The sequence below is a fragment of the Acipenser ruthenus genome, chromosome 1 (assembly GCF_902713425.1).
Source record: "Acipenser ruthenus chromosome 1, fAciRut3.2 maternal haplotype, whole genome shotgun sequence".
Classification (NCBI taxonomy): Eukaryota; Metazoa; Chordata; class Actinopteri; order Acipenseriformes; family Acipenseridae; genus Acipenser; species Acipenser ruthenus.
In genome coordinates, this window is record NC_081189.1 from 17,786,631 (window position 1) to 17,813,361 (window position 26,731).

The 26,731-nt window shown below is 38.5% G+C and overlaps 1 protein-coding gene across 1 annotated transcript; it reads left to right on the forward strand.

Annotated features, from left to right (window-relative positions):
* The first annotated feature begins 822 nt into the window (after window positions 1-822).
* On the forward strand, window positions 823-24,079 carry LOC117973079 (ankyrin repeat domain-containing protein 55-like). The gene is made up of 11 exons (XM_059012766.1): window positions 823-1,014; window positions 3,125-3,247; window positions 9,049-9,179; window positions 9,454-9,563; window positions 11,075-11,135; window positions 12,113-12,241; window positions 13,326-13,510; window positions 13,718-13,885; window positions 15,918-16,591; window positions 18,533-18,625; window positions 19,288-24,079. The coding sequence occupies exons 1-11, from the start codon at window positions 975-977 to the stop codon at window positions 19,566-19,568; spliced, it is 1,995 nt and encodes a 664-aa protein (XP_058868749.1). The 5' UTR covers window positions 823-974; the 3' UTR covers window positions 19,569-24,079.
* Window positions 24,080-26,731: the final 2,652 nt, after the last annotated feature.

Consider the following 26,731-nt stretch of genomic DNA (forward strand, 5'->3'; position numbering starts at 1 on the left):
ACTACAGCTGTTTCACTAAATGCTTTGAAACATGTTCAGACTGATTCAGGGGTTTACCAAAACCTTTGACATAATTGTAATATTTCGGTATCTTTTTTTGTTTTATAACTTAATGTGTAATATTAGAATTCAGTCAGTGTAGAAAAAACAATTTAGAGCATTTTAATTGATCATAAGAAACGTGTGTGGGTAATGTTTCAATTATAATTTGGTGTGCTGTTGACTGTACTTGGAAGTCTCACATTCCAGAACATCTTTATTAGATGCTTTCCTGGTTTCATGCTAACATCACAGGCACATTATCAGGATTGCGGTTTCTTTGATAATATCAGCTAACACATATCTTTCTGGAAGACCTTAAAACAGACAGTGAGAATGATTCTTCGGAAGCCAAGTGGTTAAAGTGAATACTAATGCATGTGGCCCTGCTAATTTTTTCCCTGTACAATGAAAACACCAGTAATCAAACTGCGTTGTAGATGTGCACATGCTCAGTCTGTGGGAAGGATCCCCATTCATAGTCTGCTGCTTCTCTCTTTGTATTTTAACAAGCAGTCCTGCTGATGCTGCTTGGCTCTGCATCTCTTCAGCCTACACGGGCTTGGATTGATTGCTCTTTCTTCATAAAGAGAATTACATTAAGGACCCCCATTTTCATAGTATGAATTGAAAGGGGATTTATCTTGATAACCCTTTGACACATTTCTACAAGATTTATTTCAAACTGTGCTTAGAGAAATTGAAAACGTCGATCGTCTGAGACAGTCTGATAGCTGTTTTATTTTTTTTTTCATGCTTGACAACCAGAAAGCTTTTTTTTTTTTTTTTTTTTTTTTAATCCTCAAATTGAACACTTGGCAACAGAGGCACATGCATACATCTATGTATGCAGATCATTTCCTACAACACTGGGTTCTCTGTTAGAAAACCTCAGACATTGCTGGTTGTGGTTGCGAATGATGTAAAAGGCAACCATGGAGTTCAGCTCTTCCTCTGTTTTTGATCAACATAAAGGTAAGTCACTCCATATGTATACATAATCAATTGTGATGATGCTACTGAAATGTAGCTGCTGCCATTACCGTATAAATTGCTGGCTCTGATAACTTTCACCCTTACTATCAAGGGTACAATAAATATCTTGTTTATTTTCAAAAGGGGTTAGAGTTGGAGGGTCAGTTTCTAACTGGTGGTAGTTACTGGTGAAAGCTGCTGTAATCCTCTGGTGAACAATAAGGTGTTGAGGGATCCAAGCAATAATGTCCTTATAAGATATTCACATTGTTAAGCTTTGGCAATAAGGAAACATTAAAGATGTTATCAACCACTATTATTATCCAACTACGACTACATTTTTATTGAGATGTTGGTAATTGTTTGACTTGTAGCTGTCATTTTCCATTGCAGTCTTTAATTGTGTATATGCCATGGTTTAGAAATACATGTTTTTCAGCAGTTTGAGATTGCCCTAGCTGTGCTGTGCAGTGGTCATATATAATGAATGTCTGAACAACACTGTTTGGGTATAGTTCTCTGCTCATTACCTTGCTACCTATTACAATACTTTTTTTTTTAATCAGTATTCCAAATTTCATATAAATATGCATTTGCATTTTAAGCACATTGGAGCCTTCATTGTGACAGGTTATGCACAATAATAAATGACTACAGTACACCACCAGGAACAGCGAAAGGTCTGTGGGAAATTACCATCTTATATTATTTGCACAGAAATTGTTGAAACAGCTGTGATTCCGTATGTATGTGCTGTACACTGGTCCATTCCCTGTATCTCAATCCTTTTCACGATAATCAAATGCTGTGGGAATGTTTAATATTATTTTAAACCATATAGGTACCCCCCTGATACTGCCTGCAGAGTTAAGTAGTTAAAAAAAACTCATTAAAAAAGCCAATTAATTTACATCTAATGACTTGCATTTATGCAATCATCAGCATTTTTGTAAGTTAAGGTAGATAGGATTCACAAATTGAATTAATGCCAAGGACAATCATTTCTACAAAATACAACTACAAAAATAATAATAACTATTTTCTTTGCCAGGCACGAGTGTGACACGGTCTTCAGCACTGTGTAATTTGATGTAGTTGTAGTTGTAGTTGTTCTTGACCCATGATTTACTTTGAAAGGTCATTGAAAGTTGAGAAAAGACTAAAGGGAACATACGTGTATATTTGCTCTGCTTAGCCCCACTGCAAAATCTGCCCCCATTTCTCAACAATGAAAAATGGAAACTGCAACCCTGTCTCATGTTTTGCCAGGTTTTCTAGTGCAGAAGTAATTTGCTGATCAGATGGAATCTTGTACTATAGGGACTACTTACCATAGTAGTCAGATATAATTGAAATGAACTGCATTGTATATTAAAACCCATTACACTGGGTGAATGCATTAAGGGTTGTGATTGGTCCAAACTCTTCACTTCTCTATAAAAAAAAAAAAAACTATTTTTACCCCCCAGTAAATCCTCTGATCCCACACAAGAAGATTTTCAAAATTCCACTGGTATCTGTGAACTTATATCTCTCTGACACAAGATGAAAAAAAATACAGTATGTAACACAGCTCAAGTGATTGAATGCCTAATTAAGTATTGTCGTCATAGAGACAATACATATGCATTCTATGTACTGTAGATTTGGCAAATTATATCCAAAGCAACTACTTTTAAGGAGGGTAGCTTATGCCTACACCTGGAGCTTTGAATGCAAAGCCAGAATGTTCTATGCCTTTCTTTGCAGCTGGGAGGGTCAAGTAAATTTATTTGTTTGAATGTAAGATGTTAGGGGTGTTCGGTAGGTGAAAATGAGTGATTTGCTTGACAGCAGGAAATGAAGATTGCCCGTTGTTCAGGCCTTCAAATGGGATCATAAAACTGTTCTAACAACAGTTAAGAGTGGCTTCACGAATACCAAACTTTATTTTATTCCTAAAAACAGACATTCTTTAAATAACTTTGTCGACCAAAGAATTTATTCTCAAATTTGAATTTACGTTTGTATCACATAAGCACATTTCTGCCATTTTCAATTTGTCACACTGTAATGCAAGATACTGTACTGACCCTATTCCACTTTAAATATGTGTTTATATTTTAACAAGGAGATTCCGCTGAGGACATTGATCTGAATGTAGTGTACCAGGCGGCAGCTAATGGAGATGTCAACACCTTAACAGCAATCATTCGTGAGGATCCTTCTATATTAGAATGCTGTGACAGTGAGGGTAAGCCAGCTTTTAACAGCCATTATAAATCACGGATGAGAAATTAACCAGGCACTGTTAAGGATTTGTCAAAATCCCATCTTGTGTATAGATGTCATCCCATGCACTGGCCAAGTTCAACACCTTTTTATGTGTAATTGTACAATCTTTGTTTGTGTGATTTTAAAATAAGTGTGGTAGCGTGGCCAGTGCAGGTTGGGCATGTTAGATATACCAGGGCGGAGTCTTTAGTACAGTTCCAAATGGACTAACTAACAAAATAATGTTCCCTAACTAATATAGGATAGCTGAGCTGTTTTCCTGTAACAAAATACAAACAGTGATAAGTTTTGCACAACAATCAAAGTTCCAAAAACACACAGTTTTTTTTTACCCTACAGCCACCTACAACCACCTCCATAGCACCTATAACCACCTCCATACCACCACAACCACATCATCTCCAACCACCTCCATACCACCTACAACCATCTCCAATCACCTCCAACCACCTCCATAGCACCTTCAACCACCTCCATAGCACCTCCAACCATCTCCATAGCACCTCCAACCACCTCCAACCACCTCCAACCACCTCCAACCATCTCCATACCACCTCCAACCACCTCCATAGCACCTTCAACCACCTCCATAGCACCTCCATCCATCTCCATAGCACCTCCAACCACCTCCAACCACCTCCAACCACCTCCATAGCACCTCCAACCACCTCCATCCATCTCCATAGCACCTCCAACCACCTCCAACCATCTCCATAGCACCTCCAACCACCTCCATCCACCTCCAACCATCTCCATCCACCTCCATAGCACCTCCATCCATCTCCATAGCACCTCCAACCACCTCCATAGCACCTCCAACCATCTCCATAGCACCTCCAACCACCTCCAACCATCTCCATAGCACCTCCAACCACCTCCATCCACCTCCATAGCACCTCCATCCATCTCCATACCACCTCCAACCACCTCCATAGCACCTCCAACCACCTCCATCCATCTCCATAGCACCTCCAACCACCTCCATAGCACCTCCAACCATCTCCATAGCACCTCCAACCACCTCCAACCATCTCCATAGCACCTCCAACCACCTCCATCCACCTCCAACCATCTCCATAGCACCTCCAACCACCTCCATCCACCTCCAACCATCTCCATCCACCTCCATAGCACCTCCAACTATCTCCATAGCACCTCCAACCACCTCCATAGCACCTCCAACCATCTCCATAGCACCTCCAACCACCTCCAACCATCTCCATAGCACCTCCAACCACCTCCATCCACCTCCAACCATCTCCATAGCACCTCCAACCACCTCCATCCACCTCCAACCATCTCCATCCACCTCCATAGCACCTCCAACTATCTCCATAGCACCTCCATCCACCTCCATAGCACCTCCATCCATCTCCATAGCACCTCCAACCACCTCCATAGCACCTCCAACCATCTCCATAGCACCTCCAACCACCTCCAACCATCTCCATAGCACCTCCAACCACCTCCATCCACCTCCATAGCACCTCCATCCATCTCCATACCACCTCCAACCACCTCCATAGCACCTCCAACCACCTCCATCCACCTCCATAGCACCTCCAACTATCTCCATAACACCTCCAACCACCTCCATAGCACCCAATCAACATTTTTTTTTGTAATTACACTTTAAATGGGGAACAATGTTTTAGCCATTCTAAGGCTGACATATTTACGACTAGTGACTTTACCACATAAGTTCATGTGTGTGTGTCGGGTGTCTCAGATGTCGCACTGTTTGAGCAGGCAAAATGTATAACATCTCCTATAATAATTAAAGACACCCTACACACATTGTATTAACTTATAGTATAAGCCAAAAAAAAGTTACCACTTATAAAATGCTTCTATTTACAGAGGTTGGACAAAAGAGCAGGAACATCAATTTGAACAGAAATTGAGTAAAGTGTAACTTTTAAGATAAGTTACAATATGGATCAAAAAAGAGCTCCAAAGCAGGTCTTTCATTGCACCTGCGAGGATCACATGGATTGATTTGCTAGACTGTAATGATGCAAGGGATATTTGCCATCATTATTGGTACGTTCTACAGGTGCATGGTGCTAAATTAAATATTAGCATAGCCTCTCCTTAATTACCATAAAATGACACCCACTGAGAAGTGTTGTTGTAAACCCTTGTCAAAATAAAAAAGGACAGGGTCCTTTTTCTTTTCAAGAATACTAGTAAAGCAGTCTAGCGTGCTACCTCTATTTCCGTTGTAAATGTAGCTGATGTTTCATTGCCACAGGATTTAAATGGAACGAGGAACACTGTTCAGGCCTGGCAATTTGGATTCTCTAGACAAGTTAAGCAGCTCGAGTAAAGGTAGACTTAAAAACAATTATAACAGCACAGTATTAAAGAAACAGCACCTAAAACCACTTCATAAAACAGTAAGGGGAATGTGAAAAATATGCTACATAAAGCTTATTTTTTTTACTTAGATAAAAAAGGAATACAAAACATTTCAGTGCCTGATGTTTGAAATAAATGTGGCCAGCTTTGATCTTCCATTTTTACTTCCTTTATCAGATCCCTGCTTCTTGACCTTTTCAATGAATAGGTTCTTTTTTTTGGCAAAGAGCTTTTTTGTACTGCTGTGTCAAAATTAAAACGCTGCTTTAAAATAACTCCCTGCCTGATTCAGAACTACTTTTATTTTTTAATTATCTCAATATGTATTTACGCCTGGTGGGTTCTGAGTCATACAGTGAACTTTACTATAACAACAGAGCAAAAGATCATGTTTAAAAATAGAAGGAACAGGATGGTGTGACTGTGTTACTATAGTCTAGCAATCCTCACGCATGCTATTTTTAAACAGATGCTGATGTAACGTGCAGTGTTGTGTGATACACTGCCGTTAGGATTCTGTCTCTTGTCGGTGAGATGAGATGAGGTTAAAATCTCTAAAACCATGAATGCAGATGAGCTCTGCTCTTTTGTATAGTGGTTAAGATGCTCGGTTGTGGTGTGAGGTCACCGTTTGCGCCTAGTCTCTGCTCTGTTACACTAGACATTGATGGTAATGTAGTGATTCAGCTCTGTCCCACACAAAGATCTACCCAAGAAATTTGATCAGATGCAAGATATAAAGAAAACAGTTTTTGTAATGACTATCCAACCATCTCTATTTATTTAGTTTTTTTTACCAGGAATAAAACCAGTAATTCAGTGATCTCTTTGATAAACAATACAAGTACGTCAGTAACATCCCTCGCCATGACTGTACATTTCAAATTAGACTAAATGACTATGTATTGTGGCAGGGCAGAAGCCCTGCTGGTATAAATAGTGCGTGTGGGAATGTAAGGTTGGCAGGGATGGGGTTAAATCTGACCCTGCCAGCAATCACAGGTGTAGCCATTCCCCAATTAGGTAATTGATGGTAATTGGGGAGTGGCCACATGTATAAAAAGATCCATAAGTCCTTTGTTTGTTGGGAGCAGTTTGTGTTATGATTTTTGTATTGTTTTGAAAACTTTATAGTGAAGGTGAATGCCCAGTCTGTATTGTTTTGTTTTGTTTGAAAAATTGTTTTGGCCCTTGTGCCGTGTTTATTTGTACCTGTTTTTTTTAAATAAAATGTACAACAGCGCTTCACTGCAGCTTCTGTCTCTGAGTTTCTAATTCCTGCCGGTAACATCTTGGGCCGTATGACCATCCTGTCACATGTGGTGTCGGAAGTGAGATAGTGCCCCTGGAGACTCAGAGCAGGACTGCAGTTTAAAATAAAAGGATAATTGGATCTGCAGGAACCCCAATGCATCTCAAATCCAGTGGGATGGCAGACTGGAGGACCTCCTCGGTGGCCTAGAGGATCAAGGTTGGTGCCTTGGGTGCACCAACCTTGGTTTTGGGCACAAGGTGGTATGCTGTCCCCTCCAAGAGGAAGAGGAGGAGCTGCCTGCCCAAAGGCTGGATAATATCAAACTGCCTGTCCCAAAACAAAAGATGGCAAGGAGAGGCTGTTCCTGGAGGCGAGTAAAGGTGCCGGTGCCACCTCCAGCGCCAGAGACAGAGGTGCTGTCATCTCAAGAGTGAAAGGGAGAGGAGCCTCTGCCATCTCCAATGCAAAAAAGGGAGGAGCCGTTGTTGTCTCCAGAGTCGAAGGGGGAGGAGCTGTTGCCGTCTTCAGTGCAAAAGGGAGAGGAGCCACTGTTGTCTTCAGATCCGGAAAGGGAGGAGCTTCCCCCGGCTCTAGAGTCAGCAGGGCAACCGCGGGGCCAGCCTCAGTAGCAGCTACACCTGCTGCTGAGGGGAGCATGGAGAAAGCCAGCCACACGTCCACATCCAGAGGGCTCAGTGCCCCCGCTGCTGCCAACATCACTTCCTGGGTGCCCAGCATCGCAGCTGCCAACGTCGCCACTGCTGGAGTGCCCCATGCCGCAGGCAGTGTCGTCACTGGAGCCACCTTTTAGAAATCTGTCCCTGACAGCAATCACAGGTGTGGCCATTCCCCAATTTGGTAATTGATGCTAACTGGGGAGTGGCCACATGTATAAAAGGATCCAGAAATCCTTTGTTTGTTGGGAGGAGATTGGGGGTGAGTGTTTGTGCTATGATTTTTGTATTGTTTTGAAACTTTATAGTGAAGGCGAATGCCCAGCCTGTATTGTATAGTTTTGTTTGAACATTTGTTTTGGCCCTCGTTCCATGTTTATTTGTTCCTGTGTTTTGTTTATTTTTTTGTTTAATACAGTGTGCAACACCGCTTCACTGCAGCTTCTGACTCTGAGTCTCTAATTCAACATCTTGGGCCGTGACGCTATCCTTTCACTTGTATATCTACAGTATGTACAGAATAGTATTGAATAAGAAATGACAATGAACACTTTAATGAAAAGTGGTATTTTAGACATAGATGTACACAAATAAGGTGTCATGATAAATTATATAAAAATGACTGAACTTCTTGTCTTTTCAAGATACATGTACAAATGTATGGGTGACATACAGACAACTGGATACATAATGTTAATAACAAATTTCATCACAATTGAGGTTCCAGATTTATGGAAAAATGTGAAGTGTGACATATGTAAATACAAATGCTTCCGCTACCCTTATAAAAGTTTACCACTACATTTTTTCACTGTATTTTACCATACCATATGTGGCAGGATGGCTTGCAGAGGTGAGATGTGGTGACGTCACGGTCCAGGAAGTACAGAAACCAAAACAATGGATGGGCGGGTGAAACTGAACGCAACGGCGTTCAGCTGATTTATTAACCAAATAAACAAAACAAAAGATTTAAACCAACAACAAAACACAAAACAAAAAGGCGCGATGGCCAAACAAACAGAAACAAGTATATTTTTAAATATAGCAATTGTTTTTCTTTCTTTCGCTCGCTCGCTCTCCCGTGCTCTCCCGTACTCTCCTCTGTACACTCAACAAACCCCGCAGCACGGACAGCTGCAGGTTCTTATACTCTGGCTGAGGGGTTAACTAGCTGTTAATTATTCTATTGCCCCTCGGCCACAGTCTGCACGCGTTTGGTAAGGATGCATGACTGTCAGCTAGTTAAATAATCAGTAGCTGATCAGCCACGCATCCTTACGGGTTTTAAATTATAAATAATAATAATAAAAGACGCAGCGCTTTTATCCGTGCCGCAAACAAATACAAATAATAATAAATAAATACATAGGGGCGGGACACTCCGCCACACATACTATGCATTTACCACAGTTTACCCTGGTTTGCGTTTGTTAAAATGCTATTATTAATCACTACCTTTGATTTTAGGATCTACTCCCCTCATGCATGCTGTCTCAGGGCGGCAAGTTGATACAGTGAAGTTATTGTTAAAAATGGGAGCCTCAATAAACACACAAGATGCTTGTGGACGGACCTCATTGTCTCTGGCAACCTACCTGGTAAGGCATTCAAATTCCAATACCACCCAACCCAGCCCTAACCTCAAACTCAAACCCAAACCACAATCTTCAGGGACAGTCCAGTGGCATGACAGTGGTAGTAGAATGGTTATGTACCATGGGGAATGATAGGGCAAGGGAAACGACTGTGTTACAGTATGAGCCATTGGTAAAAGGAGGCCTCATATTTTGAGATCTAAACAGTATAGTGGAATGAACCTGTATATTATTTGGTAATCCATTCAAGTGCTTTATTTTATTTTATTGTCTAAAGGGATGGCTGGAAGGGTGTGTTTGCTTACTGAGAAATGGAGCAAAGCAGAATATACCAGATAAAAATGGAAGACTGCCTCTGCATGCTGCTACAGCCGAGCCAGATGTCAGGTACTGTTAGGAAAGAAACAGAAACCAGTCCCACAAACAAAAGATAACCAGGTCGTAACACAATTAGTATTACGATGACACCACATCATTCTTAGTAATGGTTTTGTAATTATATCCTGCTTATAATGAAGACCTTTTATAAATCTAACTACTGTATATACTGTAAAGGGGTTCCTAATCGTACCACCTTCCTACACACAATTTATCCAGTGATCATTCTATGTTAATGTCGCTTACCTTTAAATATCCGTAATGTGTGCAGCATTTAACATGTGCCCTGTACTATTGTAAGATCATCATACAAAGGCAAGCCTGAAACTAAATAAAGAAAGGTAGTGGTGTAATATTATCAGCAGACATTCGACAGCCTGGAAAAAGCACCTGTATTTATTAAACAGAGTTGGCATTACACATGCTGATGTCGCTAGACTGAGGGATAATTTGCTGTGGCAGCAGTGCCCGGTTCATTCCGGGGGTTTCCATGGTCCCCATAGTGACTGCAGACCTTTGCTCGAAACAGGAACGTGGCAGCTGCTCCACTTCTTTTTATCTTCTTGATTAGTCTTAGGGGAAGATAGGACATTGAACAGGCATGTTCTTTCAGTCTAAATAAATTGCGTTCGCAACATGAATGTGATTTGAATCATATGCGACAGTAGCCATTCTCATACATAGAACATATACCTTTATATTCTGAGATTACCTTTTGGGACATTTTGAAAAACAAACATTTTTTCTGACGTAGAGTTGCTTCAAACAGTATTAAAACACCACCACCACCAGATGCAGAATAAGCCAAATATTAGTCCCTTCAGGTCCTGTGTTTAAAGTTTTGTAACTTTTGTTGAGAAATTATCTGATAATAAACTGCGGAAAAGGGCAATCATATTTTTGCATATTAACACAACTTCATTGAGCAAAACACAAACTTCAATTTAGGTTGAAATACAAAAGCAAAGCTCGTTTTAAAATTGATAAAAGTTAGTTTTAAAATCAGGCCTTTTGTGTAGAAAGTCATGTGCACCTACAGTAAACTGTGCTACATTGTACCTTTGTACTGAACATGTTTTTGGAATGAAGTCTAACTCATCTGTGCTTTTATGTTGAGTTATCATCTGCAGCGCACAACGTGGGGAGCAAATACTATAATTATGCTTTCCGTAGCACATCAGATGTTGCTAATGTTGTGTTAACAGTTCTATATAGGAACCAATTTATAAACTAATAAAGCAAGGTATAGTAATTTAAAACCTGATCTCACTAAGTTGTTATCCTATGTTTGATGAACATTTTTAGCAGACTTTTTAAACATAAATAGTTAACTACTGTATATACTGTATGAACCCTGAGCCATTAACAAAACAACGAAGTGCGCTCATGAACTGTAGTTTTGTGAATAGGGCCCTTTTATTATTCCTTATAATATAAATCTAATATAATATAAACTGGCTTTTCATAATATGGCTTGTTAAGAACATCACAATACCTTTATTATTATTTATTTACTGCAGGTTAATGGCCGTACTGCTGCAGCAGTCTACACTGTGTGAAATAAACTATCAGGACAATGAGGTATGTGATTAGTTGCCATGGTGTTCTGTGAAACAGGATGTGTTATATATTTGATGGTTTGAACAAAAGATATATAGTACATCGCTACATAGGAGTACTGGTGTATGCTGGCTTCCATTAAAAATAAACATAGTGTTGCTAATTTTAAAATATTGTAAAATAAAGGAGGTAAATGCTACACATTAAAGGAGATGTCTCTGTTGTACTATGTGTTTGTGCAGAGGAGTGAACTTCTTTTAGCGAGTCATGCATTCCATAGAAAGGAAAATACAGCACATAAAATCATCTATTTCTGAAATGTCAGGGCCAGCAATGCTTTCTGTAAACCGCCTGTATGTTATTGTCATGGCTTTAGGTTATTGCTTTATAGCACTGATAGGTATTGCTTTATTGTACTGATAACAATAATAAAGAAACACATATTGTACACTACATAAAGTAGTGCATACTTTGTGTAAATGGTCTGTCTCTCACATGAATGATTCATTTGTTGTAAAAACTCATTTTTCCGAGGGCTGATGGCATGCACCTGTTTGCATGTGTTTTGAATCCAGCATTGCACAGGGAACACTCAGAAGTGGTGATTCCATTATACAAGCTTTCCACGGTTCATTTTGCAAACTGTACTGTGCTTTACCATGACTTACCTTTTTATTTCACCCAGCTTTATCATATCTGCAGTATGTAATTTACTATGCTTACCTATGCTTTACATTGCTTTCACAATTCTTAGTTCTTAGGTAGTTACTTAAGAAACAACAGGTATGTAATCACTGATACAGATTTCAAAAATGTACATAAAATTGCCAGATATCCATTTGTGCTACTTTCTAATGCTGAAAGGTTTATTAGAGCCTCTGATAATACCCCTTTCAGTTATATTGTGAATATACATGAGCTGTTACAGTTCTGATTTCTGGCTGTATTTTAATGCGATTTAGATTTATAATTCTATTTTATTTATTTATTTTTTTTAGGGCATGACACCAATTCATTGGGCTGCTTTTCACAACCGGCCACAGCATGTGCAGGCATTACTCCAAAAGGGCGCTGATCCTACTCTGGTTGACAAAGACTTTAAGACGACGCTCCACTGGGCCGTGCAGGTGAGTGTCTAATACTGTATCAGCACTGGAAACTGGGATAGAAGGCCTTCTGTGTCAATCAGAAGGCAAGAGCCCCCCCCTGATTCAAAAACAGAAGTGGACTTTGATTGTTTGCAGAATGTATACACTGAACTGAGACCACAGGTCTACAGGCTTATACTTCCAGTATGCGGCAAAAATATGTTTATTTTTTGACATTACAATTGCCAACTTTCTATGCACCCATCGTTTGAAACTCACAGAGTACATATTGTATGGAGATAACCCTTGGGGGTGGGGATCAGCCCACCTGGTCAAAATGTTTCCCCAACTATAGGCAGAAGCTATGAACCAAACTTAAAAAGTCTGCCTAAAAAGTGCACTGCATGCATGAAGGGGCAGAATCTGATACCTCACTGACACACTGTGAGAAAAAGCTGAATTGGATGAAAGAAGATTAAAGAAACCCCAGCCCTGCACAACATTTTAAAATGTAGACGTGCATGTCAGAGAATACAATCAGGTATCTGTGAGTAAGGGACACAGCAATTTAGCTCAGTCACTCTTCACTCACACCAAGTGCCTCTTACTGTGTGCTGCAGCGAGAATACTTTACAGACTAAACATAGAAGAAAATGGAATCAATGTTTGTTGTCAATGAACATATTATTATATGCTGATCTTGCTAGAAGTACTCTCTTTGTTTTGTTTCATATTAAACTGTTTTGGTAATGATTTGATGAATCAATTAATTATGCACCTTCCTCCCCCCAAAAATTATAGCATTCTTCTCTAAAATCTATTAAATAAAACAAGTTCACAATTCAAAACAACCTATTTCCAATATTACTATATATTAATTAATTTATATTTAGAAAACTAAGTTATCAGAGACATATTAGAATGATCTAAAGTATTCTTGTTTTTAGATCAACTTGTATCAGTTGTGTTTCAGTGATCACATCTCGGTTACTTAAAAGTCAGGTGTTTAAAGCCTCCTGATTGTCAACAGCGCTCTCAAATAAGAACAGATGTTGCTCCAATACATACCGTAATGCACACTGTACAGACAACACAAGAGTACCTTTTATTTTCTTTTTCTTAGAGTGGAAACAGGCTTATGTGCTCCCTGATCCTTGCCCATCACCTTGGCTCCTCTGTAATAAACTACGATGATGAAAATGGAAAGACCTGTATGCACATCGCTGCAGCAGCAGGGTACAGTGACATTATCTATGAGTTGGCAAGAATTCCAGAAACCAACCTCCAAGCCCTTGACATCGATGACAGGTAAATACAAGCCCATGAGTGGATGACTGGCTCAGAATGCATGTCAACTTTCAAGTATAGTTTTAAAGAACAAAACAAACATTTGATACTAAAAAAAAAAATTAAAATGTTGTGCACTTCACTTTGTTCCGGCCAGGCCTCCCTATATGTAATTTAATTTCACCGCCCAAATAACACTCTGTGACCCTCTTAATGAAAATTCCACAGGACTCCGCTCCACTGGGCTGCTGCAGCAGGGAAGGCTGACTGTGTGCAAGCACTTATACAGCTGGGGGTGGAACAGAGCCCCAGAGACATCAATGAAAACACTCCACTGACATATGCAATGTACTGCGGGCACACAGCATGCATAAAAGTGCTCTCCCCGGAAAACAGGTAGGATAAAAGAAAGCTGCTGTGTAGTGGTTGCTGTCCTAGTCACAAAGGGGAAAGGAGGTTGAGTGAAACAAATGAGAAGGTTAAATTGTTATTCGTTACATCATGGGTTTTGCATGTGCCGTAGCAAGCAAAGCATGCTTTACTGTTTAGGTTTTGAAAACAGTAGCTGCTCATATATTTAATGTGGTCTGTTATTATTTACAGTGCACACACAGGAAAGGATTGCACTAGCACACTGCTTCCATTTCTGTTTGTTTTGATTTTAAAAAAATCAATCAAAACAAAAGACCTGCTGCACGATTAAAGAGGCTCTATACTGGTGTTTATTGAACCAGAGGTAGTTATACATTGCAACAAAAAGAACCAAACTGTTTGCCTTTGATTTTTGTATTTTGTACCACTATGTACCATTTCAGTTATTATTATTTATTATTATTTATTTCTTAGCAGACGCCCTTATCCAGGGCGACTTACAATTATTACAAGATATCACATTATTTTTACATACAATTACATTATTGTTTTCACATTATTTTTACATACAATTACCCATTTATACAGTTGGGTTTTTACTAGAGCAATCTAGGTAAAGTACCTTGCTCAAGGGTACAGCAGCAGTGTCCCGCACTGGGGATTGAACCCATGACCCTCCAGTCAAGAGTCCAGAGCCCTAACCACTACTCCACACTGCTGCCCACCATAGTTCAAACACCATACCAATAATTATACCAATAGTTGTCGGTGTGGAAATGTTTAAGCTTTCATGGTACATTTTCATATTTGTACCGTTTCACAATATTTCATCAAGTAGACACAGGCTGTTGTAGATACAAAAGCTGTAACAGCTGCAATCTGAACAGTTTCCAAGCCCTAGGGAATCCTGTCCTTCTAGCAAATACATTACAGCATTACAGCAATACCTTTCCATATGAACTGGAGAGAACAAAAGCAGTGCCTACACATAATGAGAAATGGTATAACTGTAACACGACAGATGAAACCAACACTTCCCACATGTTCTAGTAATCTAGTCAGGTGTTTACTCTTAATCTGTTATTAGTCATTATGGTTGCACAAATCTTTGACCACATGTGTAAAAGTGGAACCACGATATTACCTTAAAAATGAAGGCTGATTTCCATATTACTCGTTTCTTATGACAGTCTAGATCAGTGCTTCTCACTTGTGACACTTGATTCATTTTCAGTTCTTGTCCAGGACTGTTCCAATCATCTCTTTAATTATTGAGTTGAGCAGCCCAGAGTCTTGTTCCAAGCCTTGTTCCAAGTCTTTAATTTTCTACTGAACCTACTGTAGGTGTTCAATTAAGTAATTAGGCATCTGGCTGGAACAGTGTCCCGGATAGGAATGGACTGAAAGAGCCACTGGTCTAGATTAATCACTTGATAGCTCCTCATGGAAAATCATTACAATTTGTAATATAGCCTTCAAATATTGAGCAGTTTCAAATAAATACATATTCTGTCATTTATAACTACAAGCAAGAGGCAGAAAGAAAATCAAGTTCTGCTTGAGGGTGGTTACCAGTTCAAAAGGATATTTTTAGGGGTTTTCATAATCAAAATGGTTAACTTTTTAAAGGCAAGAAACATTTACATTAAACCTTATAGGCCCTATTGACAAAACTTTAACAATGTATTCTTTTATTGCGTATTTTATTATTAATTTGTTTGTGCTTCAGGGGCTGGTAGCTAGTTGACATCTGCTGTTGAGCTCCAGGTGGACTTTAAATTTTCATAATCTCTTGTGGAGAGGTGTTGCGTTGTGTGAACATACTGTAATTGAACATTCTAAATTGGGGGTGAAATAATTGGGATTTTTAAATTGTTAATATGTAAATTTGACCTGTACTGTACACAGTGACATGTATTTTGGATATGTTCATCTTCCAAGAAAGTTTTATCTTTTGTGCAATTGTATCTATTTGAATTATTAATATATACTGTTATTATTATTATTATTATTATTATTATTATTATTATTATTATTATTATTGTTATTATTTTAGATGTGAATCTTCAAAACAGTTGCCTTTACAGAACAACAACCAATCTCAGAAAAAAGAGGGGAGGTTTAGTGTGCTAAACCAAATCTTTTCTTGCAAAAAGAAGAAGGATGACCTAAGGGTAGGACTGAAAGAGGAAAACAGAGAGAGGTACTTAAGAGAAGAAACCTCCGAAGTAGACGACATCATTACAACTTTTGATTGCATCATGGACACCACTGGTAAAGACCCTTCAGAGGGTGGAATGAACAGCACAGACTATACTCAGAGGACCAGTGAGACTCACAGATACCACCACACACATAAAAAGCAGCCAAAAGAATACAAGGAACTTCCACCAATTAGAACGCAGAGCCTTCCACCAATCACGCTTGGTCATTCCTTATTGGCCAATTCACAGAGTACAGCCTCTGGCAATTCTGGTGGTCAGATTTCCTACCATTTTGCACACAGGTCTCAGAAAAGCAGGAGTGAGCACGACTTGTTTGACAGCAGGACCAATTGCCAGGGACTTTTAACACATTCTTGGAAACCAGAGACCAACCAGATATTGTCACATAAAGCATGGACTGCTCCGCCATCTGAAAAACTGTTGGATGGGTTTCTGCAAGACAGATACAGTCACTTGGAACTACTATACCCTGCACATCTTCCCCACTTACATACAAATGTGCAAGGTATGTTTTTGGAAAAGAGCCCTTTGGAGTTTTAAAGGGAATGTATTTACAGGTGGGAAGTCTTTGCCCTCTGACCATCTTTAGCAATATAACACCCATTTCTACAGCACAATCCAGCACTTGGTCAGTGATGTTTACATAAAGATCAGTTATTTGAGTGTTTGTTCTGACCTGGCTAGACTTACACTCTGTAGTTTTTCAACTCTACAGGCTCCTCCTGCTTTGTCATGTATTATTGCAAATACAAGATAATGTTACTATAGGTTTCCAAGTTTAAAAAAAACACAAAAAATGCAGTCAAACTAAACAACGATAAGGAGGGCAGTAATAGGAGGAATAAAACTAAATATGGTAGGATTTTAAAACCTTAATGCTGCATTTGTACATGGATCAGTGTTTACAGGTGGCTAGCCACAAGAGGCCACTGTTGTCCTCATTACTTTGAAAATACAGTTCCAAAACCACAGGGTGCACTACAAAATTGGGCTAGGAGCGATTTATCTTTTTTAAAAAGTTCAATGTTTAATGTGCTGGTAAATGTATCCTGTATATTTTGAGCCATTGAGCCAAACAATTGAACAAGTTGATGTTATGTTGGAGAATGGTGTAAAACCATGCTATTTCTCAATCATAAATTAATTCTGTTTTAAAAAATGTAGTTGCAAATTGCAGGTATCTTTTCATTAGAAATATAAATTACTATTTGGACAATAAAAAAAAGATGTAATGCATTTAGTATGCGTTACAGTGAATATTATATAACCCATAAAGCTCTAGTAGACTCCTTTCTGGGAAGTAATCATGAATCTGGCATAGAAAATGTCAAAGCCGATATTAGCTCCTTTAAGATAAACCACATCCTGTTAAGTAGTGTTCATTTGAATTGTCACTGTCACAAAGTAGTGTTCATTTGAATTGTCACTGTCACAGGAGGAAGTTGACAAAATGTTTTAAGCACGCTATTTCTCATGAAAACTGCTGCAGAGCTTTTTTTCTGTAAGCAAGATTTCTGATGTTTTACTTATCTCAAAATCTAGACTTCCTGGCTATCTTAAAAACCTTTAAGGCAGGGATTCCCACCCTTTCTGGGCTCAAGGCCCCCCCATGATATTAAGCATCCTGACTGAGGACCCGCACCTACATTTAGATTTTGATGCCTTTGTGAGAGGCTGTTCGTTTGCACCAGTAGAAATGCTGCTGCTTTCATTCGGTTCGGTGTCCTTTCTCTGACGTTTGAGAAACTCTCCATAATTACTGTGCTCACACTGTACCCTGTCTGATGACAAATGCAACATTAACCTGCCTGTAAGGGTAAGCGAGAGAGGTAGGGTTTATTTTCTTTATGTATGGGTAAGAAAATATATCTGAAAACCACAGTAGTGTTCGTGTAAATTAATTGATCCCCTGTTCTGTCAAGGTCATTTGGGATTTTTCTATGTGCTACGGCCCCATCATGTGGCACTGCAGGGATGCCCAGCCCCCAATTTAGAAAACCCTGCTTTAAGGAACAGTTGTGTACTAAAGTAATCTGTTAAATTAAAGTGTCCCAGTTTAGAATGTCTAATTATGTTTCCTCACCAAAGCAATGTCCCACGAAACGACAGGAAAACTGAAGGTCAACCAAGAAAATTTCCTTTTCACAGGAGCATGTGAGCAGATTTTGGTGTCTGGCCAGTAGGGTCCACAATAGCACAATGAGATGAAGCCTAGCTCTCTCTCTGTGGAATCCCCAGCAATGATCAGCAACTTCTTACAGCCAGGACATGAACCTGCACTCCCCTAAATGTTTGACTTACCATGCACACAATGCATGCCTTTATTACATTAGCTTGGACTAGCATGGACTCTGCTAGTGCTACCATTTTCATCATGGTAATTTTACTGTTAGTCAAATTTAAATATGTAAAGCAAGCTGTTTAATTATTATTTCATCGTTCACAGGACAAAACGCACAACAACTCCAACTGGACAGATTAAAAGCGAAAGAGACTCGAAACAGCTTAGCTCCCATACCTGATCACTGCACACATAGGTGTAAGTATGAGACTTATTTCCCTTTATATGTTTTCAGTATTGTAGATACACTTCAAAGTTTCTGAAAGTCACATTAAAACTGAAACTGGAACAAGTCAGAACATGATTTTGTCAGATGAAAAAAACAAGAAGTGTATGTCACAAATCCTAGGGCAGTTAAAATGCTGCAAGCCGCAAACAAAAATAAATCAGTGGGTTGTTGTTTTCTTTGGCATTAGATTACAATTTACAATAAAAAACACACACCCTATTCCCCAGAAAATGTCTCTCCAAAATCTCTGCTATTGTACATCAAACTAAGCCATGTTTAGCTGGAAACATTATGTCACCTTTTCTCATCAACCAGAAACTCTGTGTACTCCTTATAGAAGCTTCACTTACTAAATGTACAGTGTTATAACCTATGACATGGTAAAACATGGGTAAGCATTGTAAAACCCAGATAGACATTGTATAATAAAGCAGAAGAAAAAAAAACATGGCACACCATGGTAAACTATGTTAAATGCAGAGTATAACCATACAGGTTTACCATGTTAAAAGGACATTGTTGTATATCTGTACTAAGTTTGAATGCGGCAACCCAAACCCTGTGCATCTTTTGGTTCAAGTTTAGCACATTAATGTTTTATTCAAAGCATGTCTCTTTTCTTTCCCCATAGTCACCTTACCGCCTGACCAAGTATCTCAAGGCATGAAGAAATCAAAATCTCTGCCTTTGAATTCACTGTGCACTGGAACAGCTGCTCTGCCCCCTGCGTTTACTTCAAAATCTCAGAGAGACGGGATCCCGCAGACCCAGTCACTGTGCTCTTTCCTGCCAGTCATATCAGGGGGCTCTCTCAGAACCATTCGTGTTCTTCCTGCCATCCCTTCCCTGAAGAAACCCTCCCCACTCGCACCCTCACCACCCACAGCAGAGGACCTTTCATCCTGCAAGTGACTCAGATACAGTGGAGCTGGAACCATTTTATAGTGGGGGTGCTGAAAGCCATTGAACAAAACTGTAAACCCTGTATGTGATGGAAGCAGGTGCATAGGACTTCAATCCAGCACCCCTAGTTCCAGCGCCCCTGCTCAGACAGCAGCATCTTCATAGCATAGTCATATCTGAAAGTCTTCAAAGTGGAACACTGCAAACAGTCATCACCCTGGGTACACCCCTTGTAAAAGTGTACCACGGTATTTTTGCAATTTGTTTTGCAGTTTTACCATGTTTTTGTCCATGGTTATACTATGCATTTACCATAGTTTACCATCGTTTGCAATATTTTTTAATATGCTTTACCATACCTTGCTATTATTTACAATGTATTATGTACCCATGCTTTACCATGCTTTCACTATGCTTTATTGCACTTTGCTATGGTAGATTTTTATAAGGGACTGACTGAAGTTATGCACCTCATAAAATGATATGTCCCTGAAGTCCAGTCTTGGTAAACAATTTACATAATTACATGAAGGTAGTACATTTAGACTAGTCACAAAATATAACTACCTAACATGATTAATTGTATCTGCTGAATGTGAACATACATTAAGAGGTTTTCACTGTATTTCAATGAAGTGTAATGATTTACAAACTACATGCAACAGTCTCTTGACACAGGGGTTGTACCGACAGACTTGCAAACATAATACCAATCCACAAAAAGGGAGACAAAACCGAACCAGGCCAATAAGCCTGACTTCTAGTATATGTAAACTTATGGAAACTATAATAAGATCCAAAATGGAAAATTATCTATATGATAACAGTATCCTGGGAGACAGTCAGCATGGTTTTAGAAAAGGGAGATCGTGTCTAACTAACCTGTTTGATTTTTTTGAGGATGCAACATCGACAATGGATCATTGCAAAGCATATGACATGGTTTATTTAGATTTCCAGAAAGCTTTTGACAAAGTCCTGCACAAAAGATTAATTCTCAAATTGAATGCATGCACATGGATTAGGGAGTGGTTAACATGTAGAAAACAGAAAGTACTGATTAGAGGAGAAACCTCAAAATGGAGCAAGGTGGAGTACCACAGGGATCAGTATTAGGTCCTCTGCTCTTCCTAATCTACATTAATGACTTAGATTCTGGTATAGTAAGCAAACTTCTTAAATTTGCAGATGACACAAAAATAGGAGGAGTTGCAAATACCGTTGCAGCACCAAAGGTCATTCCAAATTATCTAGACAGCATTCAGAACTGGGCAGACGCATGGCAAATTACATTTAATAGAGAAAAGTGTAAGGTACTGCACGCAGGCAATAAAAATGTCCATTATAAATACCATATGGGAGATACTGAAATTGAAGAAGGAAGCTATGAAAAAGATCAAGGACATCATCTAGACAACGTGGGGAAGCTATAAAAAGGCCAATACAATGCTTGGATATATAGTGAAAAGTGTTGAATTAAAATCAATGGATGTTAAAACTTTATAATGCATTAGTAAGACCTCATCTAGAATATTGTGTTCAATTCTGGTCACCTCGCTACAAAAAGGATATTGCTTCTCTAAAAAGAGTGCAAAGAAGAGCAACCAGAATTATTCCTGGTTTAAAAAGCATGTCATATGCACACAGGCTAAAATAATTGAATCTATTCAGTCTTGAACAAAGACGACTGCACGGCAATCTGATTCAAGCATTCAAAATTCTAATGTCGACCCAGGGGACTTTTCGACCTGAAAAAAGAAAAAGGACCAGGAATCACAAATGGAGATTAGATAAAGGGACATTCAGAACAGAATATAGGAGGCACTTTTTTACACAGAGAATTGTGGGAGTCTGGAATCAACTCCACAGTAATGTTGTTGAAGCTGACACCCTTGGATCCTTCAAGAAGCTGCTTGATGAGATTCTGGGATCAATAAGCTACTAACAACCAAATGAGCAAGATGGGCCGAATGGCCTCGTTGGTAACCTTTCTTATGTTCTTATGTTCCTATGTATAATAGACAATGTAGGCAATTTATAACTTTTCGCCCTTTGTACAGTATACCATTTTTTGGTATAACCATCTATAAATTGCGCAATTACATCATTTTTGAAGTCAATTAATCTTTGCTAAGTTTGTTTACTGTAAAATTGTGACACAGAATAGTTTTTACACATTTGTACATTGCCAGAGACAGGTACTGTTTATCAATTGTTTGTTGGAGTGAGATTAAATCTGCTCCCAGTTTATTACACATCTGTATTCATAATTCATGCATACATTTTAAGTAGATATTTTTATTTACAATTAAAAATATCCAAAGTTTCTGTTCTCTTTATATTCAGTATTATTGTGGCACATGCATCCAGGTAATGGTTCGATGTGAGTAGCCTGTTACCCACAAGTGTAAAATATAAAGTGTAAATCATTTTTAACATTACAATATTACAACACATGCAAAATCAAACCAAAAAAGCTTCAAGTTGAGGGGATAATAACCAAAGCCTGAAAATGAACAGCGTTCTCACTTTTCCCTTTGCTAATGTTTAGACTTTTTATTTACATTGATAGAGTGAAGTTTGTTATGCAATTGCTACATTGAAATGAACCTCCTGTAAAGCAGGTTTTAGTGCCTTAATGGTCACTATGATTATATGTGCGGTTGATCCTATATACCTGCTGCACTGGAAGTGAATCTGTAGTTGGGTGGCAGAATCAATTGGCTCCACACGAGGCAAAGTGAAAATAAAGTCTACAGCAACAATGTCAATGTGCTAATGATTAAAAAAAAAAAATCTAAAGAAATGATGCTGATGCACACACATACTTTGAAAACCACCGCAAGTACTGCTTTCCATACAGTAATTACTGCATTAAAAACTAAAAAGCTTTATTGCTGCTGCTTGTTTCTGGAGAATTGATGGCCAAAAGGGTTTATTGATCTGACTATAATGCCACAATGGGGAATAACAGCAGACTACTGTGCAGTATACTGAGTAGCAGTATCCTATTGAAGGGATGTATTTTGTCTTCCATTTTGAATATGCTTCTTCCTTGTAACTTCTTACAATCAACAAAGCTAAATTACAAAATCTTACCTTTAGTGCATTGTCATTCATTGTGTAGATCTCAAGGTATAAGGTTTGACAGCAACACACATTATTAACAAGAGGACAGCTGCTTGAAATATTTCAATTACTGCTTCTTCTTGGGAGATTTTTTACAATGTGTTCTTCATGATGTCAAGTGAATTATCACTGTAATCCAACTGAAGGGGTGAAAGGCCATAATGAATGGCTTCTACTCGCGTCAGTCTAGGGGCAGTAGCTTAATAAACAGGCAATGTTATGTCGGAATTCTCAAAAACAATTCCATTCTTGTTGAAACTCAAACACATTGTTTGTTTAATTGAATGACCCCAAAAAGCAACTGAAAGACCTGGAATATCTGTCTATCAAAATATTATGTATTCATATCATAGATGTCCTGTTACCGTATTTGTGTTTGTGAGCCACACTTAACCCTACTGTACATGTCATTACAGTAAAGATTTATGTAACCATTTTCTTAGCTTTTTATATTCTCAATAAATTGACTTGCAATGTTATTGGTATATGTAGTATGTAATGCATGTTTTTTTATACCATATACCCCATTATTGACTTTATTAAAAATATTAGTGTACTGGAAAAAAGTTGTGGAAATGCCAGTTAACTAGCACATGGGACCTTTACTGATTTTGTAAATTAGACTGGGTGCTTTAGCTCTTAAATATATTATAGTAATTCTTCTTCCATACTAATGAATATGACTAATGAATTGCAATTTTCCCATTTCCACATACATTATTATTATTATTATTATTATTATTATTATTATTATTATTATTATTATTATTATTATTATTGTCAAATGATGCCCCACTTTTGGACTTTTTTACAGCTCACTGAAAACAGGTGTTTATTTATAGCCCTACTTCGGTTCTGAAATATAGTACAAAATGTTCATAACAGTGTCATTATATTTTGAATGAATTAATGTTATGAATAAATCCCAGTCATTTACATTAATCATCAGTTATCATCTGTGTTGCTGGAGTTCTAGAATGGCTTGCAGGACCTCATTTATTCAAACACCTCAAGATGTGTCATTTATATCCTTTATATACCTACCTGCCTGAATGTCAATGTCAGAATGTCAATTTTCGGTCAGCAGTCAGTGAAATAGAAACAACAGGCACTCATGTTTGAAAATGTTGGACCACTGTGTGCTTTAATTAGGCATCAAAACAACTTCTGAAAAGTCTTATGCATTTTATCATTTGTGGCTATGTTCCTTTTCTCTTATTATTTTACATGAATTGCATGTGTGGCCTATTAAAGTCATCAATTAGATCAGACAATCACTAGTTTGACTAGTTTTATATTTTCAGTTTTTTATATAAATGTATCGCAAAGCACTGTACAGTACATAGCAGGAAAAGAACCAAACCACAATACATTTGTATAGCATGTCACACAGGGAGAGGGAGACTCAATACAGACTGCTGGTGACTGGGTGTGGCAGTGACTGGACAGGCATGGTTCATAGAGATAAGTACACTGCAGGATATATTAGTCTCGCTAGTGTACAGAAGTATAGTGGTGAAAGCGGGACTATTAAATGCTTTGCATGTATCACTTAATTGCAACGTTTATTATTATGATTAAGCACTTAATTGAATGATAATGCTAGAGTACGGGTCTACCCATCTTGTTTGTGTTTTTATATTCTTTTCTCTAGTTTCTGGCTATCTCAAATACCAGATAGGGATAAGAATCTACTGCCCATTACCCCATTTCCACTTCTCGCAAGATTCACTGAGTGCACAGATAAATGAACCAAGGCATATTGAACTCTTAAGACTTTTACCACAAATGTCGAGTGGTGATAGAGAAACATTAATCCGGAAACGCCCTTTGTATGGTAATTAGAACTGAGGGATACAGGGTTTGGCCGGGTGAGTGGTGCTAGTGGGGGAAGGGAAATAAATTGGCGAATACTGGATCCAGTGTTAATTTCATGGATTGTAATAAATTGTGGGAAGCGAGTAACCGCACATGCTGGTCGCCTGTATGTTCCAGACATGGTACTAGACAGATCTTTAGATCTTTGTTGCAAAATAAAGACTACCTCTAATTTCCTCAGAGAGACATTCTCCGTCTCTTACGTGTCGAGACGAGTTACAGCACACACACACACGTTAGGGCTTCTGGCTTTCAGTGTTTTCTTCTTTCGCCTCTGCTTTACGAACTTAACAATTACGTTTCTCAGTTTCAATTCAGAAACCAAAACACATTAATTAAATAGTGCTCAGGGTCGTTTTAAAAGGGGAGTTACAGTTACACACGACGAAAACATGCAGACGAGAGAACATTTTTAAATTCCTGAAAACTGATCTAGTTGTAGGAAATCCGTGTGCCAACTGACCCTTACTCACGAGTGCTTTTTACTGCATGTAATTCATTATATCTTATTTTGCCTGAATACATGCATATTGTTTGTTTTGTTTCAAAGAATTGATGTAAATAAATGTTTTAAAGCTATATAATTGAAAAGTCACGGTATTATTATTATTATTATTATTATTATTATTATTATTATTATTATTATTATTATTATTATTATTTTCTGTATCCCATAGAAGGCTAAAGAAAGCAGACACATCTATGAAAAAAAAATCTAAGGTTTATGCATTGAGGTATGTCTTTGCTAAATTCACAATTGTGGTACGCAGGAGTCATCTATTTGGGTGATATAATGTTTTGGAAAGCTATAGGAAAGCCCATTAAGCTGTCTAGTGATTCTTGGGCAGGACCTTTTTTTTTTTTGTCGCTGGCGGGAAAATAACCTGTGCGTTCAGCGTGCAGACTACAGGGAGAGAAAGGCAGCACGACGTTAAATAACTCAAACATTAAAAAAAACGAGGAGCGAAAAAAAACGGACTAGTAAGGTACTTTATTACTAATTAGATTAAGTCATTTTGCTCTGTATTTCTTAATGTTCGCTAGTCTCAATTTGATCGGAGTCAATATGGATACCACTACTAGGGTTACCACTGTTAATTACCGCTGGGTATGAGCTACTCTCTCAAACCTCCACTGTGGATTTTTTTATTTTTTATTTTTTTGTCATTTACTCTTAAGCAGGATACGATTTCTGAGCATCTATATTTAAATAAAATTACGAACAGGACCCCCCCTCCCAGTATTGGTTTTCATCGGATTTTAGCTTATGTCTGAGTTGTTAATATAAGTGAGGCTTAGAAGAATTATTATGCAATAGGAAACTACGTTACTCGACTATTTTTTAACACCTACCCCCCCCCCCCCCCCCCCCCACGCCCACGCCCACGCCCACGCCCATGCTAGAGGCATATGTGTGTGTACAATTAGTTTCATTTGATTTGTATTTATTCATTAAATGGCTGAAATGAGTGGTCAACTGAATGAAGTATTTTAAATGTATATGCTGTGGTCTGTGTTTTCAATACTGGCTGGTAGTGAACTTTAGGTGGTGTGGCTCCCCTGTGGAAGTATTATCGAACCTGTGTAAGCCTTTTCTTTTTAGTCAGTGCGCCCTGCTAAGATGTGAGTGCATGGTTAAGAGTTAAGATATATATATTTATTTTCTAGTAGTCTGTATGGGTAACTCCCGTGCTGGTGAAGTCAGTACCTGCTTCCCTGACAAACAAAGGCAAAGCATTCCATAATTTAGGAACTCTACAAGAAAAAGCCCTGCCTCCCGTGTTGCTTTTGTTGACCCTAGGAATAACCAGCAGCCCCGCATCCTGTGATCTCAGTGTGCGGCTTGGAACATACAGGGTCAGTAACTCCTGCAAATAACTAGGTGCTAATCCATTCAGGGCTTTGTAAGTTAACAGCAAAATCTTAAAATCAATTCTATACTGCACAGGGAGCCAGTGTAAAGAGGCCAAAACAGGGGTAATATGTTCACTTTTCCTGGTTTTAGTCAGAATTTAGGCAGCGGTATTCTGAACAAGCTGCAAGCAGGATACCACACATTTTGGGATAAATAATCAATTCTAGATGAAACAAAGGCATGCGTTAGCCTCTCAGCATTAGATACGGATATAAACTTTATCAGGTGGAGCAATTAATACTCATTCTCC

Excerpts from the sequence above, each read along its gene's own strand:
- LOC117973079 (XM_059012766.1), top strand. The coding sequence starts at position 975 with ATGGAGTTCAGCTCTTCCTCTGTTTTTGATCAACATAAAG. Across the intron at positions 1,015-3,124 it reads TGTTTTTGATCAACATAAAG|GAGATTCCGCTGAGGACATT; the intron begins GTAAGTCACTCC and ends TATTTTAACAAG. Across the intron at positions 13,886-15,917 it reads GTGCTCTCCCCGGAAAACAG|ATGTGAATCTTCAAAACAGT; the intron begins GTAGGATAAAAG and ends TTATTATTTTAG.